Source organism: Hemitrygon akajei, chromosome 5 (genome assembly GCF_048418815.1).
Source record: "Hemitrygon akajei chromosome 5, sHemAka1.3, whole genome shotgun sequence".
NCBI lineage: Eukaryota > Metazoa > Chordata > Chondrichthyes > Myliobatiformes > Dasyatidae > Hemitrygon > Hemitrygon akajei.
The window spans coordinates 123894011-123918997 of NC_133128.1; the positions used below are offsets into that span (position 1 = coordinate 123894011).

Below are 24987 nucleotides of genomic sequence, written 5' to 3' on the forward strand. Positions count from 1 at the left end.
GCCACCCTCCAATCCTCAGGAACTAATCCAGAATCTAAGGAATTTTGAAAAATTATCACTAATGCATCCACTATTTCTTGGGCTACTTTCTTAAGCACTCTGGGATGCAGACCATCTGGCCCTGGGGACTTATCTGCCTTTAATCCCTTCAATTTACCTAACACTACTTCCCTACTAACATGTATTTCCCTCAGTCCCTTCATCTCACTAGACCCTTGGTCCCCTACTATTTCCGGAAGATTATTTATGTCCTCCTTACTGAAGACAGAACCAAAGTAGTTATTCAATTGGTCTGCCATGTCCTTGTTCCCCATGATCAATTCACCTGTTTCTGACTGTAAGGGACCTACATTTGTCTTAACCAATCTTTTTCTTTTCACATATCTATAAAAGCTTTTACAGTCTGTTCTTATGTTCCCTGCCAGTTTTCTCTCATAATCTTTTTTCCCTTTCCTAATTAAGCCCTTTGTCCTCCTCTGCTGGACTCTGAATTTCTCCCAGTCCTCAGGTGTGCCGCTTTTTCTGGCTAATTTGTATGTTTCTTTTTTGGAATTGATACTATCCCTAATTTCCCTTGTCAGCCACGGGTGCGCTACCTTCCCTGGTTTATTCTTTTGCCAAACTGGGATGAACACTTCTTGTAGTTCATCCATGCGTTCTTTAAATGCTTGCCATTGCATATCCACTATCAGCCCTTTAAGCATACATTTACATTTGCCAGTCTATCTTAGCTAATTTACGTCTCATATCTTCAAAGTTACCCTTCTTTAAGTTCAGAACCTTTGTTTCTGAATTAACCTTGTCACTCTCCATCTTAATGAAGATTTCCACCATATTATGGTCACTCTTACCCAAGGGGCCTCGCACGACAAGATTGCTAACTAACCCTTCCTCATTGCTCAATACCCAATCTAGAATGGCCTGCTGTCTAGTTGGTTCCTCGACATGTTGGTTCAGAAAACCATCCCGCATACATTCCAAGAAAATCCTCTTCCTTAGCACCCTTACCAATTTGGTTCACCCAACCTATATGTAGACTGAAGTCATCCATTATAACTGCTGTTCCTTTATTGGATGCATTTCTAATTTCCTGTTTAATGCCATCCCCAACCTCACTACTACTGTTAGGTGACCTGTACACAACTCCCACCAGCGTTTTCTGTCCCTTAGTGTTATGCAGCTCTACCCATACCGATTCCACATCCTCCAGGCTAACGTCCTTCCTTTCTATTGCATTAATCTCCTCTCTAACCAGCAACGCTACCCCACCTCCTTTTCTTTCCTGTCTATCCCTCCTGAATATTGACTATCCCTGGATGTTGAGCTCCCATCCTTGGTCACCCTGGAGCCATGTTTCTGTGATCCCAACTATATCATATTCATTAATAACTATCTGCACATTCAATTCATCCACCTTGTTATGAATGCTCCTCGCATACAAAACTGGGTTTGTAGGGCTGGACAAACTGGAAACAGTAAAGATGTTCCTGATGGCATGGGACCCAGATTGAGGGATCTCTGCAAGAGGTTAAAGAGGTAAACCTTTTAGGACTGCGATGAAAAGGAATTTCCTCTCCCAAAGAGTGGTGCAGTTGGGGAATCCTTGAACATGGAAAGCAATTTAATGTATTCAGGGAGGAGTCAGGTTATGATCCTGGGCTAGAAAGATCATGTGATGCGGGAGAAAAAAAGTCAGAACAGGGTACAGAATTTGAATGGCATATTCAAAAGACCAAGATGGCTACTTCAATTTTCTATATTTTTTTATATTTAGCAATTGACTTATTCATGTCTAATGGTACTTTTGGATTTTTTTAAGAATAGCCTCTCCATTTTAGCCATATGATCCAAGCTTGACTAAAAATGGATATTAACGCAACATTACATACTATTACAATTACTTGAATTTTACTTTATTTGGCTCATTTATATACTTTACCTAAACCAAGTGATGGATACATGGGTGGAGAAATTAAGGATTTCAAATAAATACATGTTTTTATGCCCGCTAGTAGTGATGTTGCGCTGAAGATATAACTTCTATTTTCTGCAGATGTCCCTCTAAATGTCCACTTTCAAGCCTTATTGAAAGAGGAAGAATGGAACCAAGGACTCTTTTCCCCAATAATGAATGCTTCCTTAACAAATAGTGCGCTGTATAAAAGACATCCACGTGAGAGCAATTTGGATTCAGTGGGTAAGTGATACTAATTAAGGAATCGTTTTTGTAAGAAAGTGCACAGTATCTGAGCTATACTACTTTGTTTCACAAAAATTGATAAGCATTTCATGTTATATAGCAGGCCTTGATCTATTATTATTAAACTACAAATATTTTGTACATGTTGTAATATTTTTGATTGAATTACAAAATATGGTTATTTAGAACACAGGTAAGCTGACTGATGGCCACCTGTAATTTGTCCAACAGTAGTGTCTGTAGCAAATTTGAAGATGGCATTTGAACTGTGCCTCACCACACAGTCGTATGTATAGAGAGCAGAGCATGGGTTAAGCATGCAGACTTGAGCTGCACCTGTGTTGATGATTAAGGTCTGCTGATAAGGTTGAGTAACCAGTTGCAGAGGGAGGTACGTTGAGCTTAGATGAAATGATTGAATTTAACGCCAAGCTGTAGTCAATGAACAGCAGCATGATATACATGTTCCTGTTATCCAAGTTGTCCAGAGCAGAGTGAAGAGCCAGAGAAATCTGCTCATGCCCTGTCGTGATGGTAGGCAATCCAGGTAATCTCTTAGGCAGGATTTAATTTATTTAATTACCAATCTCTCACAGCACTTCATTTGAGTTGAACATAGAACACAGCACACTGCAGCAAAGTACAGGCTCTTCAGGACACAGTTTTATGTCGACCTACACTATGATCAGTCCAACCCTTCCCTCCCCTCCAACATAGCCCTCAATTTTTCTATCGTCCATGTGTCTATCTAAGACTTCCTTAAATGTCCCTAATGTATCTACCTCTACCATCACACCTGACAGGGCATTCCACACACTTACCTGTGACATCATCCCTATACTTTCCTCCAAACTCCTTAAAATTATGCACCTATATTAGCCATTTGCACCCTGAGAAAAAGCTTTTGGCTATCCACCTGATAGAAACATAGAAAATAGGTGCAGGAGTAGGCCATTCGGCCCTTCAAGCCTGCACCGCCATTCAGTATGATCATGGCTGATCATCCAACTCTGAACCCTGTACCTGCTTTCTCTCCATACCCCCTGATCCCTTTAGCCACAAGGGCCATATCTAACTCCCTCTTAAATATAGCCAATGAACTAGCCTCAACTGTTCCCTGTGGCAGAGAATTCCACAGATTCACCACTCTCTGTGTGAAGAAGTTTTTCCTCATCTCGGTCCTAAAAGGCTTCCCCTTTATCCTTAAACTGTGACCCCTCGTTCTGGACTTCCCCAACATCGGGAACAATCTTCCTGCATCTAGCCTGTCCAATCCCTTTAGAATTTTATACGTTTCAACAAGATCCCCCCTCAATCTTCTAAATTCCAGCAAGTATAAGCCTAGTCGATCCAGTCTTTCTTCATATGACAGTCCTGCCATCCCAGGAATCAATCTGGTGAACCTTCTTTGTACTCCCTCTATGGCAAGAATGTCTTTCCTCAGATTAGGGGACCAAAACTGCACACAATACTCCAGGTGTGGTCTCACCAAGGCCTTGTACAACTGCAGTAGAACCTCCCTGCTCCAGTACTCGAATCCTCTTGCTATGAATGCCAACATACCATTTGCCTTTTTCACCACCTGCTGTACCTCCATGCCCACTTTCAATGACTGGTGTACAATGACACCCAGGTCTCGTTGCACCTCCCCTTTTCCTAATCGGCCACCATTCAGATAATAATCTGTTTTCCTGTTCTTTTCCTGTTCCCGATCTATGCCTCTTTTCATCTTGCACACCTTCATTAGTCGCCCTCTGTTCCAGATACATGGGAAGAAACCTGAAATGCAATAAAATAATCCTTGGTATCAGAAAGTGGTGAAAGAGTCAAAAAGGAGAGTTGATGGGCAAGTGATGGCATTTACTTCTGATCACTCCATTACAGACAATGTTAAGGCTTTGGAGTGGGTGCAGATGAAACTTATAAGGATCCTGTCTGGATTAGAGGGCATGTACTATAAGGAGAGGTTGGACAAACTTGGGTTGTTTTCTGTGGATCTGTAGAGACTGAGGGGAAATCTGATAGGTTTATAGATTATGAGAAACATACATAGAGTAGATAGTCACCATCATTTTCCAAGGGTTGGTATATCTAATATCACTGAGGGCATGGATTTAAGAAGAGAGGGGCTAAGTTCAAAAAGAATTGCGTGTCATGATATTTTTACACAGAGTTGTGGGTTCGTAAAAAATGTTGTCTAGGAGGTTTCTGGGGGCAAATAAAATAGAGCCATTCAGGAGGGTTTTCGATAAGCACATGAATGTGCCAGAAATGGAAGAATATAAACATTGTGTAGGCAAAAGGGACTAGTTTAATTGGACATTTGATTACTAATTTAATTAGTTCAGCACAGCCAAAGGGTATGTTCCTATTCTGTTCTGTTCTGTAAATGATGATAATTTGCAGGCAGTACAGATGAGTGAGACTGTTGGGATTGCTCTGCAGGGAGCTTGCATGGATCCAATAAGCTGTAACACCTCCTCCTATGCCATAGTAAAGAAAATTAGATGCAAGCAACTGGGTAGGCGTCTTGGTCAGCTTGCAAGAGTTGTCTAAAGGGCCTGTTGACTGTGATCACCCAATCCTTGCCAGGTTTGTCAGTAATTATGTATGGATTTTTATTTTGATTGAACTTGTGTTTATTTGAACACAATCCAAGATCTTTATGTTTATCATCAAATTAATCCTCAGGTTGCAACGTTAATAAAGACCACAGTGTAAAGGCACTGGGACAACACTGGAACCAGTCATCTTGTACCTCTGAGCTAGACACTCCAACAGAAGCATCACAGAAGCCCTTCAGAGAGTTAAGGAAAAGAAGGCATTCAAATGAAAAAACTGCCGGTGAGCACATGACAGTGTTTCTGGGAGATCCTTTCTGTGGACCTAACAGCATTGTTTATGAATTCTCTAGTGATGACGTTGCTCCCAATTGACATTATTGCATTTTCAGATTTACTTGTCTCATCAACTTCTCCTCCAGGTATAGATGTTGTGTGAACCACATTGTAAGAGAAACATTGTAGTCATCCCTCCCTGCTGTGAAAGATTTTTATAAAATGTAGTTCAGATTGATATGGTTATTTTTGCAGTATTCCTCAAATGAAACTGCTTCTCTCTTGTCTTTGTCACCACTGATTCCCATTACACTATGGATATTTTCTACTGCCAGCCCCTACCCAGATCCGTTTCTTACACTGCTTCTTCTATACATGTTCCACTTATTTTGCACTGCATAATTTTAGTCTCAGTGCTATCATCATGAATTTGCATTTTTCAACAGATGAACAACATCTTCAACTTGTTATTCCAGTTTTTTTTTTAAACTTGTTGAGATCTCTTTCTACTGTTCACTGCCTTCCCAATTTGATGTGATGGCAAAGAGCAAAATAAATCACAGCTAAAGATCACAAAATGGGCATTTGAACAGTTTTTAGCACTACTACTTGAAATCAAATACATTAAATTGCCTTGGAGAGAATCTTACCTAGATGTTGTCTTCCACAAGATTCTGCATATTTATTTTCTATTTCAGTTGTAAATAAAAGACACTGCACTCTGCTGAACTGTGGTGATTCGCCTTCTGGATCTTCGGTGAAAATATTACAGATGCCAGGCCTTGGTCAACAAACTCAATGTTCCAATTCAACAGACAGCTGGGTGGCCAAATCAACTCCATTGCAAAGAGCACTTTCGCAGACAAAAGATGTAAGATGTAATTGACAAGATTCAGTAACTTATTGCATTAATCTGAACCTATCTTTATGCAGTTGTTCAGTTCTTAGTGGTTTATTTATGAAAGGTTTTTCACTGTATTCTTCCCTGCAGTGGATTGATGAGAGGAAGACAATAACCAGTCTCTTAAGGTTATAGATATGTTTAGTTCTGTGTTTTCAAAATAGCATGGAAAGAGATTTACTTAGTGATATGGGTATTTTCTATATTGATAATGTTTGCTATTTTGTTTTTATTCTTTGTCTATGAAAATTTCTCCTTGTTAAAAAAATGCTGTCATCTGACTTGGGAAATGGGAGGGGTATGGAATGGTTTGATAAAAGCACCCTCTTCAAATACCCAGCAGCACTATTTGTCAATAAACTGCAAAGTACAGGATTAATGGGGAGCAGTTAGGTTGTACCTGTGAACTCTTCTGAATATATGTTTTTACAGAATGATACAATAAAACTTATTGTGACTGTGTGATATTTGTGTAACCTAAAGTCTGTATCAGCTAAGTCTTTGTTGATTTACTGGAGTGGGTCATGATAATAAGGAAGGACAGATTGTCAATCCCATCACTTTTGTCAAAACTTTGTGTCACTGGCCATCTCAGTGCATAATAATATTTGAAATGTGATGTACTGAGGCTGGCTTGGTGATATGGGTAGCATTCCAACTCACTTCTGAACACTCCCAGAGACTACAGTATCACAAAACCTATGACCTATAACCTCTGTAATCTAGATCATTCCAGTAGATCAACAAAGACTCAGCTGACACGGCTTTTAAGTGACATGAATGTCATGCAGTCATGTATGTGACATGTTGTGGGGCGTCTAGTGTAGCAGTTAGCATGGCATTATTACAGCTCAGGGTGTCAGACTTCAGTTTCAGTGTCCTCTGTATGCAAATTTATACATTCCTTCCATGTGCACATGGGTCCTCCAGTTGTTCCAATTTCCTCCCACAGTCCAAAGAGATACCTGTTAGTAGGTAAATTGGTCATTGTAAAATATTGTCCTGGGATTAGGCTAGAGTTTAAATCAGTGGATTACCAGGCAGTGGTACAAGGGCCTATTCCACGCTATATCTCTAAATAACATAAATTTTTAAAATGAGTTGTTAATGTAGATTTCTAACTCAAGCCACCATAATAAAAGATTGTAATATATTATATATTTCTAGATTCCTTTACGGCAGAGGCAGCAGAGTGAATGTTGTTATGATATTGATAATATTGTGGTGCCCATGTCATTAGTTGCCACTTCCAAGATTGAGAAGCTCCAGTATAAAGAAATAATTACACCAAGGTACAGAATTTCTTCATGATTCCATCTCAAGGTATTTTTTTTGCATGCACAGCAGCCTTAAGGTAATATACATGCTTATGGAGTTGTGCAGTGACAACTTAATTCCTAATGTAACTTTAGTAAGATCCTAGATTAATATGTCTTACAAATAATATATGAAACAATAATAAAATTATTCAGGACATGATTTGGTCAATAAGTAAACTATATGGTAAGGAGCATTATTTAATTGAAATGCATTTGCAGTTATTGAAAGATTTGCAGTCATTTTATTATTGATGCACATTTTTCAACAAGAAAAGTTGGGTTACTGAATCTTGTTCATAAAAAAAATGCTTTGGGGAACTGAGTTCTCATATTATCTCATTATGGGTAGTCTCAAAGTGCAGTATCATCATTCAAAGCAGTTGTGCCAAACATTTCTATCTTCACAAATGAATCAGAATCAAATTACTGAATCTCCACAGCTGTGAGGAAAGTTTAAAACAATTTTCCTGCCAATGTGCAAGTGCATCTTGTTAAATATTGTATGTGAGAGTCACTGGGTAAAGTCAAGGGTTTGAGCTCTGCCATGGTCTCTGCAGAATCCTGACAGAATCAGGGAACTGAACAGCAGAGGAGCTTGCTCCAGATCATCAAAGAACTTTTCACTTTGTGCCATTCACCTTATCCTTCATTCTAGCTCTGCAATCCTTTCCACGTATGTGTTTCATTTCCTTTTGAAGTTACTATTGAACCTGCTTGTCCCATTTTCAATGTTTCCAAATCATGTCTTAGTCCTCATCTCCTCGTTGGTAAAACTGAGAGTCTATTTCCTCTAGTTAACAACCCTCCTGCCTGTGCCCATCTGAAGAAGGCAAGCAGACCATATACACCATCAATTTGTCTACCTGAGGCACTAATTTCAGGGAACTTTGTCCTTATACCCTCAAGTACCTGTTATTCACTGTATGCCCTACCCAGGTTTAACTTTCCAAAAATGCATCAGTTCACAGTTGTGTTGAATTCCACCTGCTGTTCCTTTCCCACTTTCCCAAATGATATAAAGCATGTTTTAAATTAGACAACCACCTTCACTCTCTATCACACCACCAATGTTGGTGTCATCCTCAAACTCACTAATCATACCACTTACATTCTGATCCCTGTGATGATTAATTCTCTTTAGCTGTATGATATTTGTGAATGATAGGCAGACAGGTAATAAGTAGGGGGCACAGTTTTAAGTGGTTGGTCCAGGATTAGAAAGTTAATGTGGTGGAAAAAGAAAGAGCAACCTCATCACATTTACAAGGTACCCTGGTGAACATATGAAGAGCTATAACGTAAAGAACCTGGCACTGAGACAGTGGCAGTATCCAAGCACAGATCTGAGTTCAGCTCAAGGCTACTTTTCTAGTTTCCAGTAACATCCTTGGAACAATGTACAAGTCAAGCCTCATTTGTCTGACCTTGGTGGTGATGATGATCAGATCATTCAGAGCCCACGTGATTTTCATTATTACTCCTGATCCTGCCTACCACTGCAGTTCTTTCTCATTCTGTATAAATACAAAACTGCTGAGTGTCCTGCCATTTTTGTTTTGTCTGAGAGTTTGGAGTCCTCCCAGATTCGTGTGGTGTTCCAGCTTTTCCAATGGTCTTGTCAATTTCTGTGTCCAAGGAGAGGTTGCCCCTGATGATGGACCCCAGGTATGTGAACTGATGAACATCATCCAGTTCCTATTTATCAATGGTAATTATTGGGGGTGCCTCTCCATTTTGTCCAAAGACATTTGTCTTTTACAATTTGTCAGACCAAATTCCTTGGAGGTCTGGGAAAAGTCATCCACCAAGTTCTGGAGGTTACAACTGCTGCATCATCAACAAACAGTACGTCTCTGATCATAGCCTCACACATTTTGGTTTTGTCTCTTTGGCGGGTGAGGTTAAAAAGCCTGCACATCTGATCTAGTGTGGAGATAGCTCCCCTCTGTTGCAATGCCAAATGCAAGAGAAAGGCAAATAAGATCCCAAAAAGCATTGGGGTGCAAACACACCCTTGCTTGGCGTCACTCTTCATGTTAAAAGGCTATGAAGAGCTGTGGTTGTACTGTATAGTCCCCTTCATGTTGTGGAAGGATTCGATTATGCTCTGTAGTCTTGGCAGAAGAGGATCTGAAAGAACCTGTCTTTGCTGACTGAGTCAGATGCCTTGGTGAAACCAATAAACACAATGTAGAGGTGCTTCTTCTCTGCTCTTCTGGAGTTAGCGGAGGGAGAAATTCATGTCTGGAATGGACCTTCCAGCACAAAAGCCACTCTGGGTAGACACATTCAGCCATCTTCAGGGTGAAGACTGTGGTTATGCAGTGCTTGATCAGGTGTACGGCTATCTCATCAGTGCCCAGTACCTTTTTGAGGCCATGTTGTCAATAGCCTTGCTGAGCTCCTCTAGGGTCGGCTCTGCATCTAGTTCTTCCATTGGCAGCAGACACTCAATGGCATCCAAGTTTTCAGTATTCACTCTGGTGTAGAGGTCAGAGTAATGTTCTCCCATCTCACTCGCTGTTTGCTGCTGTTTGTGATTACTCTCCCATTGATGATTTTTAGGAGAACCATCTTGCTCTGAGAGGAGCCAAGGGCTTTCCTGACACTTTGATACATACCTGTCTGTGCTCCGATCTGGTTGTCTTCATTGAGCTGCATCCAGTAATCGGTACAGTGCTTGGCAGTCTGCTGATCATTACTTCTAGCAGCCCTGAGGATCTGTATGTTCCTCTCAACTGGTGAATACTTATACTCAGCTAGGGCAGCATTTTGACTTCATTATTCAAAAGAGGACACTCCTTTACCTCATGGCGTTGACACAACACAGAAAACAGTTACCAGTTATAAACCACTGTGCTCGATTAATGTAGAGCACAGTGCCAGTATTTGCTTCTGAAAGTGGGAGAGGTTCTTGGATCTCACTGGACAGCTACCCACCCCTGCCTTAAGCTGAGCAATCCCCAATCAAAAAGGTGTGGTCCTGCCACAGTCTGCTTTCCTTATTGGGTACATGGAGATTAGGTATTATTCAAACTGAAAACACTGCACCAGGCAAAACAGCACAACAGGAAAGAACTGCTCTAAAACTGGGATGTTGGAATGTTCAGACAATTATGACTGGCCTCTCTGATGATCTCCAAGACATCAGTGATGTCAGGAAGACAGCTGTAATAAATGTGGAGCTCAAGTGACTTCACTTGGACACAGCCATCCCCTAGTCCTGCTGAAGTGTCTCGGCCCAAAATGTCAACAGTACTCTATTCCATAAATGCTGCCTGGCTCGTTGAGTTTCTCCAGCATTTTGTGTGCGTTGCTTGGATTTCCAGCATCTGCAGATTTTCGCTTGTTTGTGCTCTAGGAGACGCTGACTTGGGCATATTAAAGGAGAAAGACTATACTTTTACCTGACAAGGGACACACTGCTGAAGATGGTGGAACCAGGCAGCAGTGGATCTGACTAACATCTTACCTCTTTGCCCCAACACCACCAAAGGTCCAGTTACTCTTGTCATGTGTGTACTGCCATGCTGTGCTCCACATCTGAAGCAAAGGATGAGATTTATGAGAACCTTGCAACCACCATCAGGAATACTCCCAGCAAGGAACATCTTGTTCTCCTGGGTGACTTCAATGCCAGATGGGTGCAGATCATGACTCGTAGCCCTCCTGCCCAGGTCACTTTTGCATGGGCAAGATGAACATGAACGGATAGCGACTGCTGGATCTGTACCTATCATAATCTATGTATAACCAGCTCATACTTCCAGAGTAGTTTCAATACAAGGTTTCCTGGAGACACCCTCGCTCCAGACACTGGCAGCAGCTGGATATGATCCTGGTCAGGCTCCTTCTTCAGCAGCATACTTTTCCATTGTTCCTACCATTGTGTTGACTGCGACACAGACGACTCACCAGTGTGTAACACACAATCAAACTGCAGTCAAAGGAATTCCATCACGCAAAATAAGAAGGAATCCTCGCATTGATGTCAGCAAGATGTCTCACCCAGGCCTGCTAGAGCAGTTTGCTAGGTCCTTTGAGAAAAAACTGAGTGCCCAACAGTCCAGAAACTTTGTTACAAAGAACATCTGCAGAATGCAATCTACAGCACAGCCATAGCTACCTTTCAGAAGAAGACCTTGAAAACGAATGATTGGTACGAAGCCAAATCTAGCAAGATGACTGATTTGTATGATAGCAAACTGAGAACCACAGAACAGTACTGTGCATAGACCCTTTGACTCATGGAGTTTGCTAAACTAATTAAACTACTAGTTAAATGCTTAACAAAACTGATCCCTTCTGCATATAGTGTCCATATCCCTCCATTCTCTACACATCCATGTGCCCTTCTAAGAGGCTCTTAAATGCTCTAGTACCTGTCTCCACCACCACCACCCCTGGCAGTACATTCCAGACATCCACTACTTTCTGTAAAATAAAGCTTGCCCCCTCACCTTAAATACAGGCCGTCCACTATTTGACATTTTGACCGTGGGTAAAAGATATTGACTGTGCCTCTCATAATCTTATAAACTTCTGTCAGGTCTTCCCGGAACTGGAACAGCTGGTTTTCTGAAATTGTTGAGTCCTGAGAATTGTAACATGCTGAGTTTGAAGATAAGACACTTTCCCCTGTAATGTTAACTGTTTCTTTCTCCGCTGATTTTGCACCTCAGTTCGAGCTTTTCTTGATTCTTATTCCCTCTCCCAACAGTAACTGCGACTAACGTTTCCACCAAACTTCCTTGGTTAGCACCATACTTGTATGTGTCTGCACCCCATCACAAACATTCCTGTTTTCTTTGCAACTTTAAAAGATAATTTCCAACATTTCTTTGACCATTAATGCTGCTTGACCTGCTTTTCTGTTTTATTGCCAGATTCCCAGCATTTGTAATGTTATTACTTTGCAAGTTTTGATAGAGCAGACAGGGATAAACTTCCCAGTGATACCAGTCTGTAACCACAGGGTAGCTGGTGAAAGAACACAGTTAAGATGGGCTTTCTTGTGATCTGACTTGAATGCACAAAGGTAGTTGCAATAAATTTAATAGTATCTTCCAACATTTGATGGGAAAGTGTTTAAGGAAAGATCTAGAAGGTGGAATTGGAAAGTTTGAGCTCAGTTGAGAAAAAGGATCATTCGGTGAGTAACATCAAATTTTCCATTGCTTCAACAGCTGGCGAATTATGACCTTCCAACCAATAATGGAATTACACTTGCAAGAAAATGAGGTAGGTTTGAGGTGGCATTACTGGTGACTCTTTAATCATGCTTACGGGTTTCTATTATCAAATTGACCTGTTCATATTTTCCATATGTCACACTAAGTCATTTTGTACTGGCACACCCCTGGTTTAGCTTGCAGCTCACTGCCCCATCTTGCAAGAACAATGGGTCAGGCAACATCTGGAGGAATATGGACAGTCGATATTTCAGGTCGGACCCCTCATCTGGACTGAAAAGGAAGAGGGGAGATAGCCTGTATAGAAAGGTAAGAGGAAGAGGCAAAGCAAGAGCTAGGTGAAAATGGGTGGTGGGGCAGATGATGAAATCTCATGGGAAAGGAAGATGGAGAGTGGAGCTACAGTTGCAAGAAAGTTTGTGACCCTTTGCAATTACCTGGATTTCTACATTAATTACAGGTGTCCGCCCTTTACAAAGGTAGAGCATTCCTATGAAACTTTTCTTAAGCCAAAATGGTGTAAAGCGAAGAACCATTAACTTATATGGGAAAAATTCTCATAAAAGCGAAGTGGCGTAAAGCGAACATTCGTAAAGCAGGGAACACCTGTACTCATGAAATGTATTCTTATCTTCATCTAAATCACAATAATAGACAAACACGATCTGCCTAAACTAATAACACACAAACAATTGTACTTCTCCTTGTCAATACTGAGTGCACTATTTAAACAATCAAAGACCAGGTTCAAATAAGTAACGTGCACCTCTGGGTTAATGTCTTCTACAAAAACTACTTAGAGTCAGGTGTTCCAATCAATGAGATAAGACTGGAGGTGTGGGTTGTAGATGTGCCCTGCCCTGCAAAAAAAGACACACAAAGTCAGGTTACTGACAATCTGCTCTTCTGAAGAAAAATCTGTTTATGTGCAACATGCCTCGATCAAAACAACTTTCAGAGGACCTTAGAATTGTAGAGATGCATGAAGCTGGAAAGGGCTACAAAAACATTTCTAAAGACCTGACTGTTCATCAGTCAAGAGAAATTGTGTACAAATGAAGGAATTCAGAACTGTTGCTACTCTCCCGAGGAGTAGGAGTCCTGTAAAGAGCACTACGTGCAATGCTGAAGGAGGTGAAAAAGAACCCAAGGATAACAGCAAAAGACCTGCATAAATCTCTAGAACTTGCTAAAATCTCTGTTCATGTGTCCACTATAAACTGAACAAGAATGATGTTCATGGAAGGATACCACGGAGGAAATCACTGCTCTCCAAAAAAATCATTGCTGCACATCTCAAGTTTGCAAAAGACCATCTGGATGTTCCGCAACACTTCTGGGACAATGTTCTGTGGACAGAGGAGACAAAAGGTGAACTTTTTGGCAGAAATGCATACTGCTGTGTTTGGAGGAAAAAGGGCACTGTACACCAACATCCCAGCTGTGAAGCATGGTGGAAGGAGCATCAGGGTTTGGGGCTGCTTTGCTGCCTCGGGGCCTGACAGCTTACAATCATTGAGGGAATCATTAATTCAAAATTGTATCAAGACAATGTCAGTGTAGTAGGCTGACACCTGAAGCTGATAGAAGCTGGATGATGCAATAAGATAATGATCCAAAACACAAGAGTAAATCAACAACAGAATGGTTTAAAAAGAAAATTTGTGTTTTGGAAAGGCCAAGTCAGAGCCCAAACCTTAAGCCAATTGTGGTGCTGTGGCACGACCTGAAGATGGCTGTTCATGCAAGGCATCCCAGAAATGTTGATGAACTGAAAGTTTTTAATGGAGGAATAGTAAAAAAATTCCTCCTCACTGTTGTGCAAGTCTGGTCAGCAGCTACAGTTATTAAATACAAAGGCTCACATTTTTTCAGCCTGGACTGAATAATTAAACAATATGTTCAATAAAGACATGAAAAGAACAATTGTGTGTTATTAGTTTAGGCAGATTGTATTTATTATTGTGACTTAGATAAAGTTCAGACCACATTTTTAGAGTAATTAATGCAGAAAACCAGGTAATTGTAAAGGGTTCACAAACTTTCTCTTGCAACCATATACAAGGAAGGTAGAGGTGGGACATTCCTTATTTATTTGTCATCTGTATTAATGATCTGGATGAGAATATCATTGGCATGGTTAGCAAGTTTGCAATTGACACCAAAATTGGCAGTATAGTGGACTGGTCGGCTAGGATTACAATGGGATCTTGATAAAGTGGGCCGTGGAATGACAATTTCAGATAAATAAGGTGTTGCATTTTTGAAAGACATACCACAGCAGGTTTTGCACAGTGCATGGTAGGATCCTGTGGAGTGTTACAGAACAGAGAGCTGAGGGTCCAGATACATTGTTAGTTGTAAGTGGTGACACCGGGCATTGAAAACATTTGGCACGCTTGCCTTCGTTATGCAAGGCATTAAGTACAGGAGCTGGAACAGCATGTTACAGCTGTACAAGACATTGGTGGGACCAGATTTGGAGTACTGTGTGTTGTTCTGGTCCTCCTTTTGTTGGAAGGATGTCACTAAACTGGAAAGGCTGCAAAAAATTTTTACAAAGATGTTATTGAGACTGGAGGGTTTGAGGAAAGGTTAGATAGACTGAGACTTCTTTCCCTCTAGAGCATAGGAGGCTGAAGGGTGACTTTACCATAAGGGGCAGAGGTGAGGTGGATGGCCATGGTTTTTCCCCCAGAGTTGAGGGGTCAAAAATTAGAGGGTGTTGGTTGAAAGTAAGAGGAGAACTTAAAAGTTCCCAGAGGAGCAACTGGGGGTGTGTGGAACAAAGTGGCAGAGAAAGATACAATTATGACATTTAAAAGAGATTTGGATAAGTACATGGATCAGTAATGTTGAAGGGGATTCAGGCTAAATACAGGCAAATATGATTAGCTCAGATAGGCATTTTGGTCACCACAGATGAGTTGGGCCAAAAAGCCTGTTTTCTGCAATATACAATAGCTCTATGTCTCTATCTGCCCATCACCCCTCGTAACCTGCTGTTTGCTAGCTCTTGCCTCACCCCTATATACAATCTTCCCTTTGTCTTGTAGTCCAAGCAGGAAGGATCTGAGCCTGAAACATTGACTGTCCATTTCTTTCCCTCCATAAATGCTGCCTGACCTGCTGAGTTCCTCCAGGTTTGCTTTATTTATGCAGCAGACTCCAGTATCTGTAGTCTCATGTCCACTGCCCCACCTTATTTTCTGTCATTGATGTTGGATAAGCAGTCCATTTAATAATTATAAAACACTGATTCATAAGCATCTGACCATATAGATCTTTTAAGATCTTATGATCTCTGTAAATGATGCTAATAAGAGGAGGGTTGGCAATGAGGTGGTTTTTAAAAAAAGGTGGGGAGGGGTAACTTGCCAGGTGCTAAAGAATGATAATATGGTTCTGACAGTATTCACAAAATACCTCTACTCCCCGTCCATACCATGTTCTTAAGCTTATTGCACTCTTCATGTCCTTCTCAACACAAGTTTCATATACAAAAAAACATTTTCTGTATCTTCCCTCTTTAAAAAATTCTCCAGTGGATTTCTGAAAAGGCTTTAAATAGGTTCTACTTCAGAACAAGATACCAATTCTATTGGTCACTCTGTTTTACAGTTAGAGGACACTTCAGATGAAGCATTTGCTTTACGACATAAAAAGCACGAACTAAAGGAGCAAGCGAGGTGGCTGTTGTGGGAACAAAGCAGATGTCATCGAAGGGGCAACAGGCAGGTGTACTGATCCATTAAGTATGCCTCTCTCTCCCACCTTACAATATTGTGGAACAAATGTTTTTGGAGAGTGAGAATTAAATCAAGTCGTGTTTAGTGCTGCTCTGAATTGTTGGTAATATAAAAGAAATGTACATCTTTTTTGTTTACTGTATTTCCTTAGACTATACAGTCAGCCCTCCTTATCCACGGGGGATTGGTTCCGGGACCTCCCACGGATACCAAAAAATGCTGATGCTCAAGTCCCTGATTTAACCTGTCACAGTGCAGTGGTCTTTAGGACCCGGCGGAACCCCGGACTTTATTTAACCTGTTTCAGTGCAATGGACTTTAGGAGCAGGCGCAGCTCTGATGTTTCTGTTCACGAAAATAATCATGATCACGATTGAAAATAAGGTGGAAGTAATAAAGCGATCAGAAAGAGGTGAAACGCCATCAGTCATTGGAAAAACGTTAGGCTACAGTTGGTCGACGATCAGAACAATTTTAATGGAGCACGTAAAAGGCCCCGCCCCAGTGAAAGCTGCAATTATTACTAAGCAATGCAGTGGTTTAATTATTGAAATACATATGTTTCTTAAGTGTTTTATATGCATAGAAAGATAAAATACTATATACTAAGAAAAACATTTTACTAACTGATGCTAAATAATACCAGATGTACCTGTTCCAACTTCAAATCCGACTTAAAGATGAACTCAGGAACAGAACTCATTCATAACCCGGGGCCTGCCTGTACTTTTAAATCATCTCTAGATTACTTTTAATACCTAATACAATGTAAATGCTATGTAAATAGTTGTTATACTGTATTGTTTAGGGAATAATGACAAGAAAAAATAGTCTGTATATGCTCAAACAACGAGTGCTGGAGAGAGAACTTCCGGGTTTTCCCGATCTGCGGTTGGTTGAATCCGCGGATAAGGAGGGCCGACTGTAGTCATTGATCTGCCACAAGTTTATACTTAGCACAATCATACTGTGAGTTTTCTTCATAAACTTTCACTATATTGTGGTTGCCTAAGTTTGCTATTCCAATCAGTTGGCCGCTTCTGTGCAAGCTACACTAAATGCCAGTGCAGTTTTGGTGTACAGATCCATATTTATATATTTAGTTTTGAATGATTGTAGATTACAAAATATGATTATCTGGAAATCTGAATACCTTATGTCATTGTAAAAATGAGACAAGCTCCTGTGGTTTCGTATCCAGCTAGCTTACATTATTTAGGTGCACTCCATAGTCACTTTAAATTATAATGTAATTTCTTCTTCACAAAGGGGGGAAACTTATCTCAAATGAGGTGATCTGCAGTCTTTCAATCTCTGATTTAAAGCAATAAATGCATAGGATGTAGCGTGTGCTGGAAGCCACAAGACTTCAAATTTTGAAATTCTCTATAATTTTTTTTGTTAGCAGTTCAGCTTTTTACCTCAGTGTTTCCCTTTAGGTTATCATCATTCACAAAGAATAATGAGGAGCATCTGAATCCTCATCTTTCACCTTCAGAAACTGAAAAACCTCACAGTTCCATTAATTGCTTTTCTGAACTGGCACAAAATGAAGAGATTCAGGAGTTACTCGTGGAGAGGGAACCTAGTACAAAGGTAAGGAAAGTAATTGCGTGAGCATTTGCTTGTAGAAAATGTTACTCCTTTAGTGCACTAATGTAATGCTTTTGTTGTATATCTGTGCTGTGTAGCTAGTTCACATTTTGAACTGGTGTGTGGGCAATATACAAGGTTGACTAAACAAGCTGTGGCAAATTCACAATTTACTTCAGTTGTACTTTGAAAGCATTAAAATTATAGGCAGTACATACAGCACAAAGATGCAGCCCTGTAGGCCAAAAGTTAATGGTCCACACAAGTGTCCAGCCACTAGGCAATTCAGATCCAGCCAATTGGGATCAAGCATTAAGCCCAGCCCACACCTTGCTTACTTGAGAGGGTATATTAGGAAGTGTTTCTAGGGGGACTTGTCATCTGACTAACTTGTGCCTCAGGAAGCCTGTCTGGTTTACCGTTGAAACTTTGGAAGTATGTGACTGTTAAGGCCGAAGGATAGTATGGATGATTTGGTAATCAATCACAAAACTTCCATAGCCAGCCACCTTGGTCAAGATGGTCTCTTTCTCCTTTGTTATTCAGCTTCCTTTTCTATATCTGCACTATTCTCCAGCAGTGACCACAAGGCACAAATGCAGAATTACACCATTTAGCCTATCAAGTCTGCTACACCATTTGATCATGGTGGATTTATTCTCCCTCTCAACCCCAGTACCCTGCCTTCTTTCTGTACTCTGATGCCCTTCCTGTTCAAGAACCTATTAGTCTACTCTATATACCCAATAATTTGGCCTCCACAGCCATCTGTGGCAATGAATTCCACTGATTCACTACGCTCTGGCCAAAGAAATTCCTCCTTAAAGGGATATCCTTCCATTCTGAAGCTTATAGGAAACATCCTCTCCACAGACCCCTTGGTTAATGGCAGAAGTATAAATCCTTGATGATGATTACTGCTTTCCTTTGACAGCAACTCAATACATAAAAACAGGCAGATATAGTAAAGAGGTTCGGTTGTTCAGACCCTCAGAATGAAGATGAAATCTGTGACTTGGTGCCAGACTGTGCGGTTTGAGTATTTCAGAAATTGCCGATCTGAGATTTTCATGCACAACAGGCTCTAGATCAAGAGTTCACAACCTTTTTTATTCTATGGACCACAGGTTGAGTTACCCTCCTCTACAATTATAGAGGATGGTTTAAATAAAAAAGATACAACCAGTGAGCAAAAACCTCACGTGTGAGATCAGAGAAAAATGGCTAGACTAATTCAAACTGACAGGAAGGTGACAATCTCAAATAACCACGTGTTTAAACAATGGTGTGCAGAAGAGCACACTGTGCTCCACTCCTGTACACTAATGAAGTGGCTACTGACTGTATATATATTCTGTGATATTTCCGCAGCACCAGTCAAATATGGAAATCAAATAAATCTGCCTGTTTTTGCTTTACTTTATTGCAGGTTGTTCTACCATGGAATTCTCGTACATTCCCTCTGTGTGAGGAAGAAATGAAACACTTAAACCATTCAGAGGAAGGGTCTGCAGTTGAGAAAGGTGCTTCAAGACCTCTCACCAGATTATACTCAGCAGTCAGTGAAAATGGCCAGGCAGCTTCAGAGCAAGTGCCATCTTCTGGAGAAGAACAGTGTAAACTCTCAGCCTGGGGACAGAACAATGCAAAGCAGTAGTGCCAATGAATCTGGGGTTGTTTAGAAACAAGCTTAAAGAATTATCATAAGGTGATTTTACAATAATTTTACATTTTCTTTTTGAATATCTTCATAGTTCTAGCCAAATCTTCGTCAGTATTGTGATGCAGGTTGCCTGAGAAGTTGTAGCAGGACTAAAGAAAACCTCAGAATCAATACCAAAGTCAAGATCCTGACCTTTATCTCTTCTGGGGTTGAAAGTAAGATTCTACGTTTCATTCCTGTCTGAATTAAGTGTGCAAAACCATACTAAGACGTGGCTCCTGTCTGCTCAGTGTATCCTGCTTTGTGTGGATGTTAGTAAAAGCAGAATTCTATCTCTATTTTCAGAATGAATAGAAACAAAGACCTGTTTTTTAAAACAAAACTATGAAAATACTATCAAAGTTGAAAACCATTTTGTGATACTAAAATATGCATAAACCTAGTGCCCCAGTTTGCTTTAGAGCTCCAAATTCTCTAAATGCTTCAATGGAGAAAAAGGATCAAGTTACTTTTTAACATACTACAAACCCAGCATTGTAATATCAGACTGTTATGTAGTTTATTAGTTGGCACAACTTAAGGTTTCTAATTTGTTGGTGTTATTTAAAAACCATGGATTTGTTGAACATCCAGTTAAAATCAGTTGTGTAAGTAGCACACATTGAGAAATTCAGAGCCTGCAGACAATCCTCCTGCACGAACATAATCCCCAAACTACACATTGGAAAAGATCAGAAAGATTTTAAAATGGATTCTGTAATTACGGAGACCACATAAATGTCTCCTTCCTACTGATTTTTATCCCTTCCTTTCCTAACGGTATTGATTCTTGGTGTACTGTTAAAGGACACTGGAAGCCTTCTATCATTTTGACCTTACAGCCATGGGGCAAGCAAATATGTAACAGTAGACTATAATACCAAAAGACATAGGAGCAGAATTAGGCCATTTGGCCCATCAAGTCTTCACCACCCTTCCCTTTATGGCTGATTTCCCTTTCAACCCCATTCTTCAGCCTTCTCATAACTTCTGACACCCTTACTAATTCAAAAACCTATCAAACTCCACTTTAAATATATCCAGATGACTTGACTTCCAAAGCCATCTGTGCCAATGAATTCCATAGATTCACTGCTCTAGTCACTGGAGTTTGTATGTTTTCCTTGTGACTGCATGAGTTTCCTCTCACAATCCAAAGATGTACCGGTTGGTAAGTTAATTTGTCATTGTAAATTGTCCCGTGATCAGGCTAGGATTAAATCGAGGGATTGCTAGTTGGCGTGGCTCAAAGGGCCGATTCCTGGAGCTGCAGCTCCTGGTCCCAGATTCCCTACTATTGGAAACATCCCCACATCCATCATCTAGAGATTCTAGATTATTCTATTGTTAAAAGAACCTGCTGTATTGGCCTTTCTAACTGAGTGGAATGCGTGACTGATTTATTCACTACTTTCATTTTTGTATGTGGAATTAACTGCAGGCTCAAATTGTTAAATAGCATTTCTTGTTTAATTATGTCAAATTCAACTAATGCCTTGCATGTTATTTCCATCAGGTGTTCATTTGAAGCCATTCACTTCAATAAACCATCCTATGGTATTGACTGACACCTCAAAATCTTTAAGCAAACTGCACAAAGAAGATCAACAGTTGCAGGAGTATCGCAGCAAAGCCCTGGAAGTTTGCACTTGGGGAATCAACATAGACTGTGTTAACAGACTGCACCCTGATTTTGCAACATTGCTCAATCCATGAGACATTCTATATCCCAAGATCATTTGACCAACAGCTGGCTGAGGTCTTAATAATTTGATCATATGATGTTAAGAATTGTTCTAAAATTGCTCATTTTCTTTTTCACACCCAATTGCCTTTATAAAAAGTAAAATTATTTTAGTAAAATGCTTCTCTTATTGGCCTGACTTGTGCACAAGAGATTTAGATCCTCAGCAGCTGTGCTGCAAATCTGAAGGGGGGGGGGGGGGTGGTGACTGGTCAAATAAACAATACCTTGAGCACAACAGGTAGGCCCTGATGTTCAAGGTCAGATCCAGTCAGCGGTTGAAACCTTAACAACAACTACTGTGTACTTTAAGCACATTTTATGTTTACTACTTTACTATAAAAAAATCCATTTGTAAGTTAGTTTGGAATTATATTCCTCGTTACAGATTGAAACTATTGTTGTGCCACTTCATTATTGGAAATGTTACTATGTACCATGAGCTTTCATTCATGGCTAACATACAAAGCAGAAATTATTTTCTGTGGGTGGGACTATTGTTTCAAACTGAACCAGCCTTCATACACTGCATATTATTTATGTCCACAATACACTCTGCAAGAAAGAACAATTTACGGATGGCTGTTATTTCGACTACATTTTTTTTTTAAATAGTGGGCACCTTTCTTGAGCAGACCAGAGAGGAAATCAATCACAGATTCCTACTTTCCAACCACCTGATGACAGTAGCATTCAGCTAGGAACATGCTTAAATAGAAGTAAGCAATTCAGGTTGTAACTGGTCTGTACTGCAACCCATACCCCCTGTCCTGCCCCCACTTCACTAAGCACTTAATGACAGGTTTAATTTGGATTGATTTTATTGCAGGAAAAAAACAAGCTTGTCATTCGAAGAATACAAATTGATTAAATCAATCAATTTAGAAACTAATTTATTAAGAAACAATTTCATAAATTAGAAACATCTATTTGAGCATTCATTTTCTAAATCGGTTCACTTCACCCATGGGGCTCAATTTAAAAACTCCACTTTCAGTACTACAACCTTAGCATTTCTGAACTTTATGGGCATATAAACAAAAAAACTGTTTGTCAGCCTTCTTGTCACTGTTGATAGCAGTTCAACTGGTATAACTGTGAATGTATCCCTAAGAAACATTCTTTTTGTTCAGTTACTTTATAAGGAAGCAACATGGTTGAATACTGATTCGTGCCGAATTAACAAAATTTCCATGAGCCAAGGAGGTAACAAATATGAAGCCCCAGCATCACACAGCAGGCTTCTGCATTCTGCCGTGAATGTTTTCTTTAAACCTTGCCCGAAAACTAAACCCTTGAATGAATTGTGACACGTTGCTACTAGCAAACCAAAAATTGCATCAATATTTAAAGAAAAATTATTTTGTATGCTCCTGCCACAAGACAATGAATACTAACTCACATATTTTACTCTTCAAAATATAATGTGGTACTAGAGAGACGTTTATTCAAACCAGCAAAAAAACTCAGGGCCAGCCACAGAGTATTAGTAAGTATTGCAAAGTACCAAATGAACAATGATCAAAAGCTGGTCACATTGTGAGAACAGCATTAATACCCTCCACCACAAGCAGCAGGCATTGCGTTCTTGCCCTGCTGAGATATCACCTGTCCAGACATCGCTTTTGAATAGCTTCCACGCAAACGTTTCGAAGGAGGTTAATCACTGATCTGGGATCATCACTCTTCATGACAGCGCTGCCAGACACAATCATGTTTGCTCCAGCCTGAAAAACCATTAAAATGTAAGTCAATAAAGCGTTACAGTTCCTTCTTCAAAGCTGTATTCTACAGTTGGTTGAACACCATTAATGGGGGGGTATTAACTTAATATAAGCAGCACTGTATCCTAGGAATGAGCACTGACGTGTCATCAGTTCAACAGAATGGAGAGAAATGCAGTTATTTAAAGCATAGCTTTGTTAAGTGCAAGTGACTTGCAGGAAAACAAGAGCAGGATATCCTAGAATGCTGAGCTGATGAAGTACCTTTGAAGTTTTGCCACTTTTTTTAAAGGAGGAAATTTTGCAGTTTACAGCAAAGTCCCATACAGCAACAAAATATGCGCTCTCCACCTTTTCTAGTAGGAAGAAACGTGATTAGCATAGATTAATTTCACTCTGATATAATGCAATTAAATCTTTTTACACCCAACTGAGGGATTGATTAATTTTGTTTAACATCTCACCCATTTTTGACTAATGTTTTAAATAAAATCAGCCAATCATGAATTGAAAAGTCATAAAATGTTGCACCAAAGGAGTTCAGAGTCAGTGGTTGGGCACAGCTCTCTGATATAGCTATGTGGAAAGGCACTATGAGTAAGCAGAAAACCATAAAGGTTAATCAGTTCTCGCTAAATGCACAAATGGCTCATCTTGGCCACCTCAAGTTCAGGAAACAAACATCCATCAGCCAAATACAACCCTATCATTTTGGGGCAGCTAATGCAGGCTGGAGCATCATAGTAAAAATAGTGATTATATCTGTAGTAAGTGCTGTCATCTTGAGGAACTTCATTTTGGAGTTAGTGACCTAGAGTTTGTTACTGCACATATCGAAGGAGGGAAAATTACCTGGATGTTATTTCAGGAGAGAGTCATGCACCTTAGATGAGAGACAAATGATCTGAAGAAGAGGCAGGGAGAGGAATCCAGAGGATCAGGTGGGCTGTTTTCAGGCAAAGGTGTATTTGGAAAGTGGAAGGCTTCAAAAGCAAAATTTTTAGAGTACAAAGCTTGTATGTGCCTGTCAAATAAAAGGTAAAGGTAACAGGTTTAGGGAACCTTGGTTTTCAAAAGATAATGAGGCCCTGGTTAAGAAAAGGAGGAGTTCCTATCGGCAGGTAGGAACAAATGAGTTGCATATGGAGTGTAAGAAATGCAAGGGAGCAATTAAAGAATTTAGGAAGACTAAAAGAAGACACGAGGTTGTCTTAGCAGACAAGGTGAAGGAAAACTCTCATCGATTCTACCAGCAGATTAGGAGCAAAAGGATTGCAAGGGACAAAATTGATCTTCTGGAAGATCAAAATGGTAATCCATACATAAAGCCCAAAGAGATGGAGGAGATCTTAAATGAATTTTTTGCATCTGTATTTACTCAGGAGATGGACAAAGTATATAGTAGTGAGGCAAATTAGGGTTCACTTCATGAACCCTACACAGATTACAAGAGGAAGAGGTATTTTGCTGTCTTGAGGCAAATTAGGGTGGATAAGTGTCCAGGGCCTAATGATGTGTTCCCTCAGCCCCTATGGGAGGCAAGAGCAGAAATTGCAGGGGCCATAGCAGAGATGTTTAAATTATCCTTAGTGATAGGTGAGTTACTGAAAGATAGCCAATGTTGTGCTGTTTGAGAAAGGCTCCAAAAAAAACAGGTGGGGAAATATTCTAAGGAACCGGATATGAGTACTTGGACTGATTACAGATGTCATAGTGGGTGGTAGGTTATGTCTAACCAATTTTATAGAGTTTTGAGGAAGTTAACAGGGAAGGTGATGAAAGCAAGGTAATGGATGTCTACCAAGGACTTTAACAAGGCATTTGACAAGGTCTGGCGTGGGAGACTGGTCATGAAGATTCAGTCGCTTGGCATTCAACATGAGGTAGTAAACCGGATTAGACATTGGCTTTGTGGGAGAAGTCAAGAGTATGGTGGTAGAGGGTTGTCTCTCTGACTGAAGTGCCACAAGGGGATCAGTGTTAAGTCCACTGTTTATCATCCAGATTGTTGATATAGATGACAATG

The 24987-nt window shown here is 40.2% G+C and overlaps 2 protein-coding genes across 9 annotated transcripts in view; one reads left to right on the forward strand and one right to left on the reverse strand.

The window, feature by feature from the left end:
* The window catches only part of kansl1l (KAT8 regulatory NSL complex subunit 1-like), a 100111-nt gene extending 78479 nt beyond the window's left edge, over positions 1-21632 (forward strand). For 6 of the 7 annotated variants that reach the window (XM_073046363.1, XM_073046369.1, XM_073046362.1 and 3 more), the window contains 9 exons: positions 2054-2197; positions 4892-5044; positions 5736-5908; positions 7106-7230; positions 12444-12498; positions 16071-16183; positions 17638-17794; positions 19221-19669; positions 21010-21632. In XM_073046363.1, the coding sequence (XP_072902464.1) occupies positions 2054-2197; positions 4892-5044; positions 5736-5908; positions 7106-7230; positions 12444-12498; positions 16071-16183; positions 17638-17794; positions 19221-19448 (1148 nt within the window). In that variant the 3' untranslated portion in view covers positions 19449-19669; positions 21010-21632. The remainder of the gene's footprint in view (positions 1-2053; positions 2198-4891; positions 5045-5735; positions 5909-7105; positions 7231-12443; positions 12499-16070; positions 16184-17637; positions 17795-19220; positions 19670-21009) is intronic. The other variant, XM_073046364.1, reaches the window with a different exon arrangement.
* Positions 21633-22662: 1030 nt separating this feature from the next.
* The window catches only part of rpe (ribulose-5-phosphate-3-epimerase), a 33987-nt gene continuing 31662 nt past the window's right edge, over positions 22663-24987 (reverse strand). For both annotated transcript variants that reach the window (XM_073046371.1, XM_073046370.1), the window contains one exon: positions 22663-22964. In XM_073046371.1, coding sequence (XP_072902472.1) covers positions 22842-22964 — 123 coding nt within the window. In that variant the 3' untranslated portion in view covers positions 22663-22841. The remainder of the gene's footprint in view (positions 22965-24987) is intronic.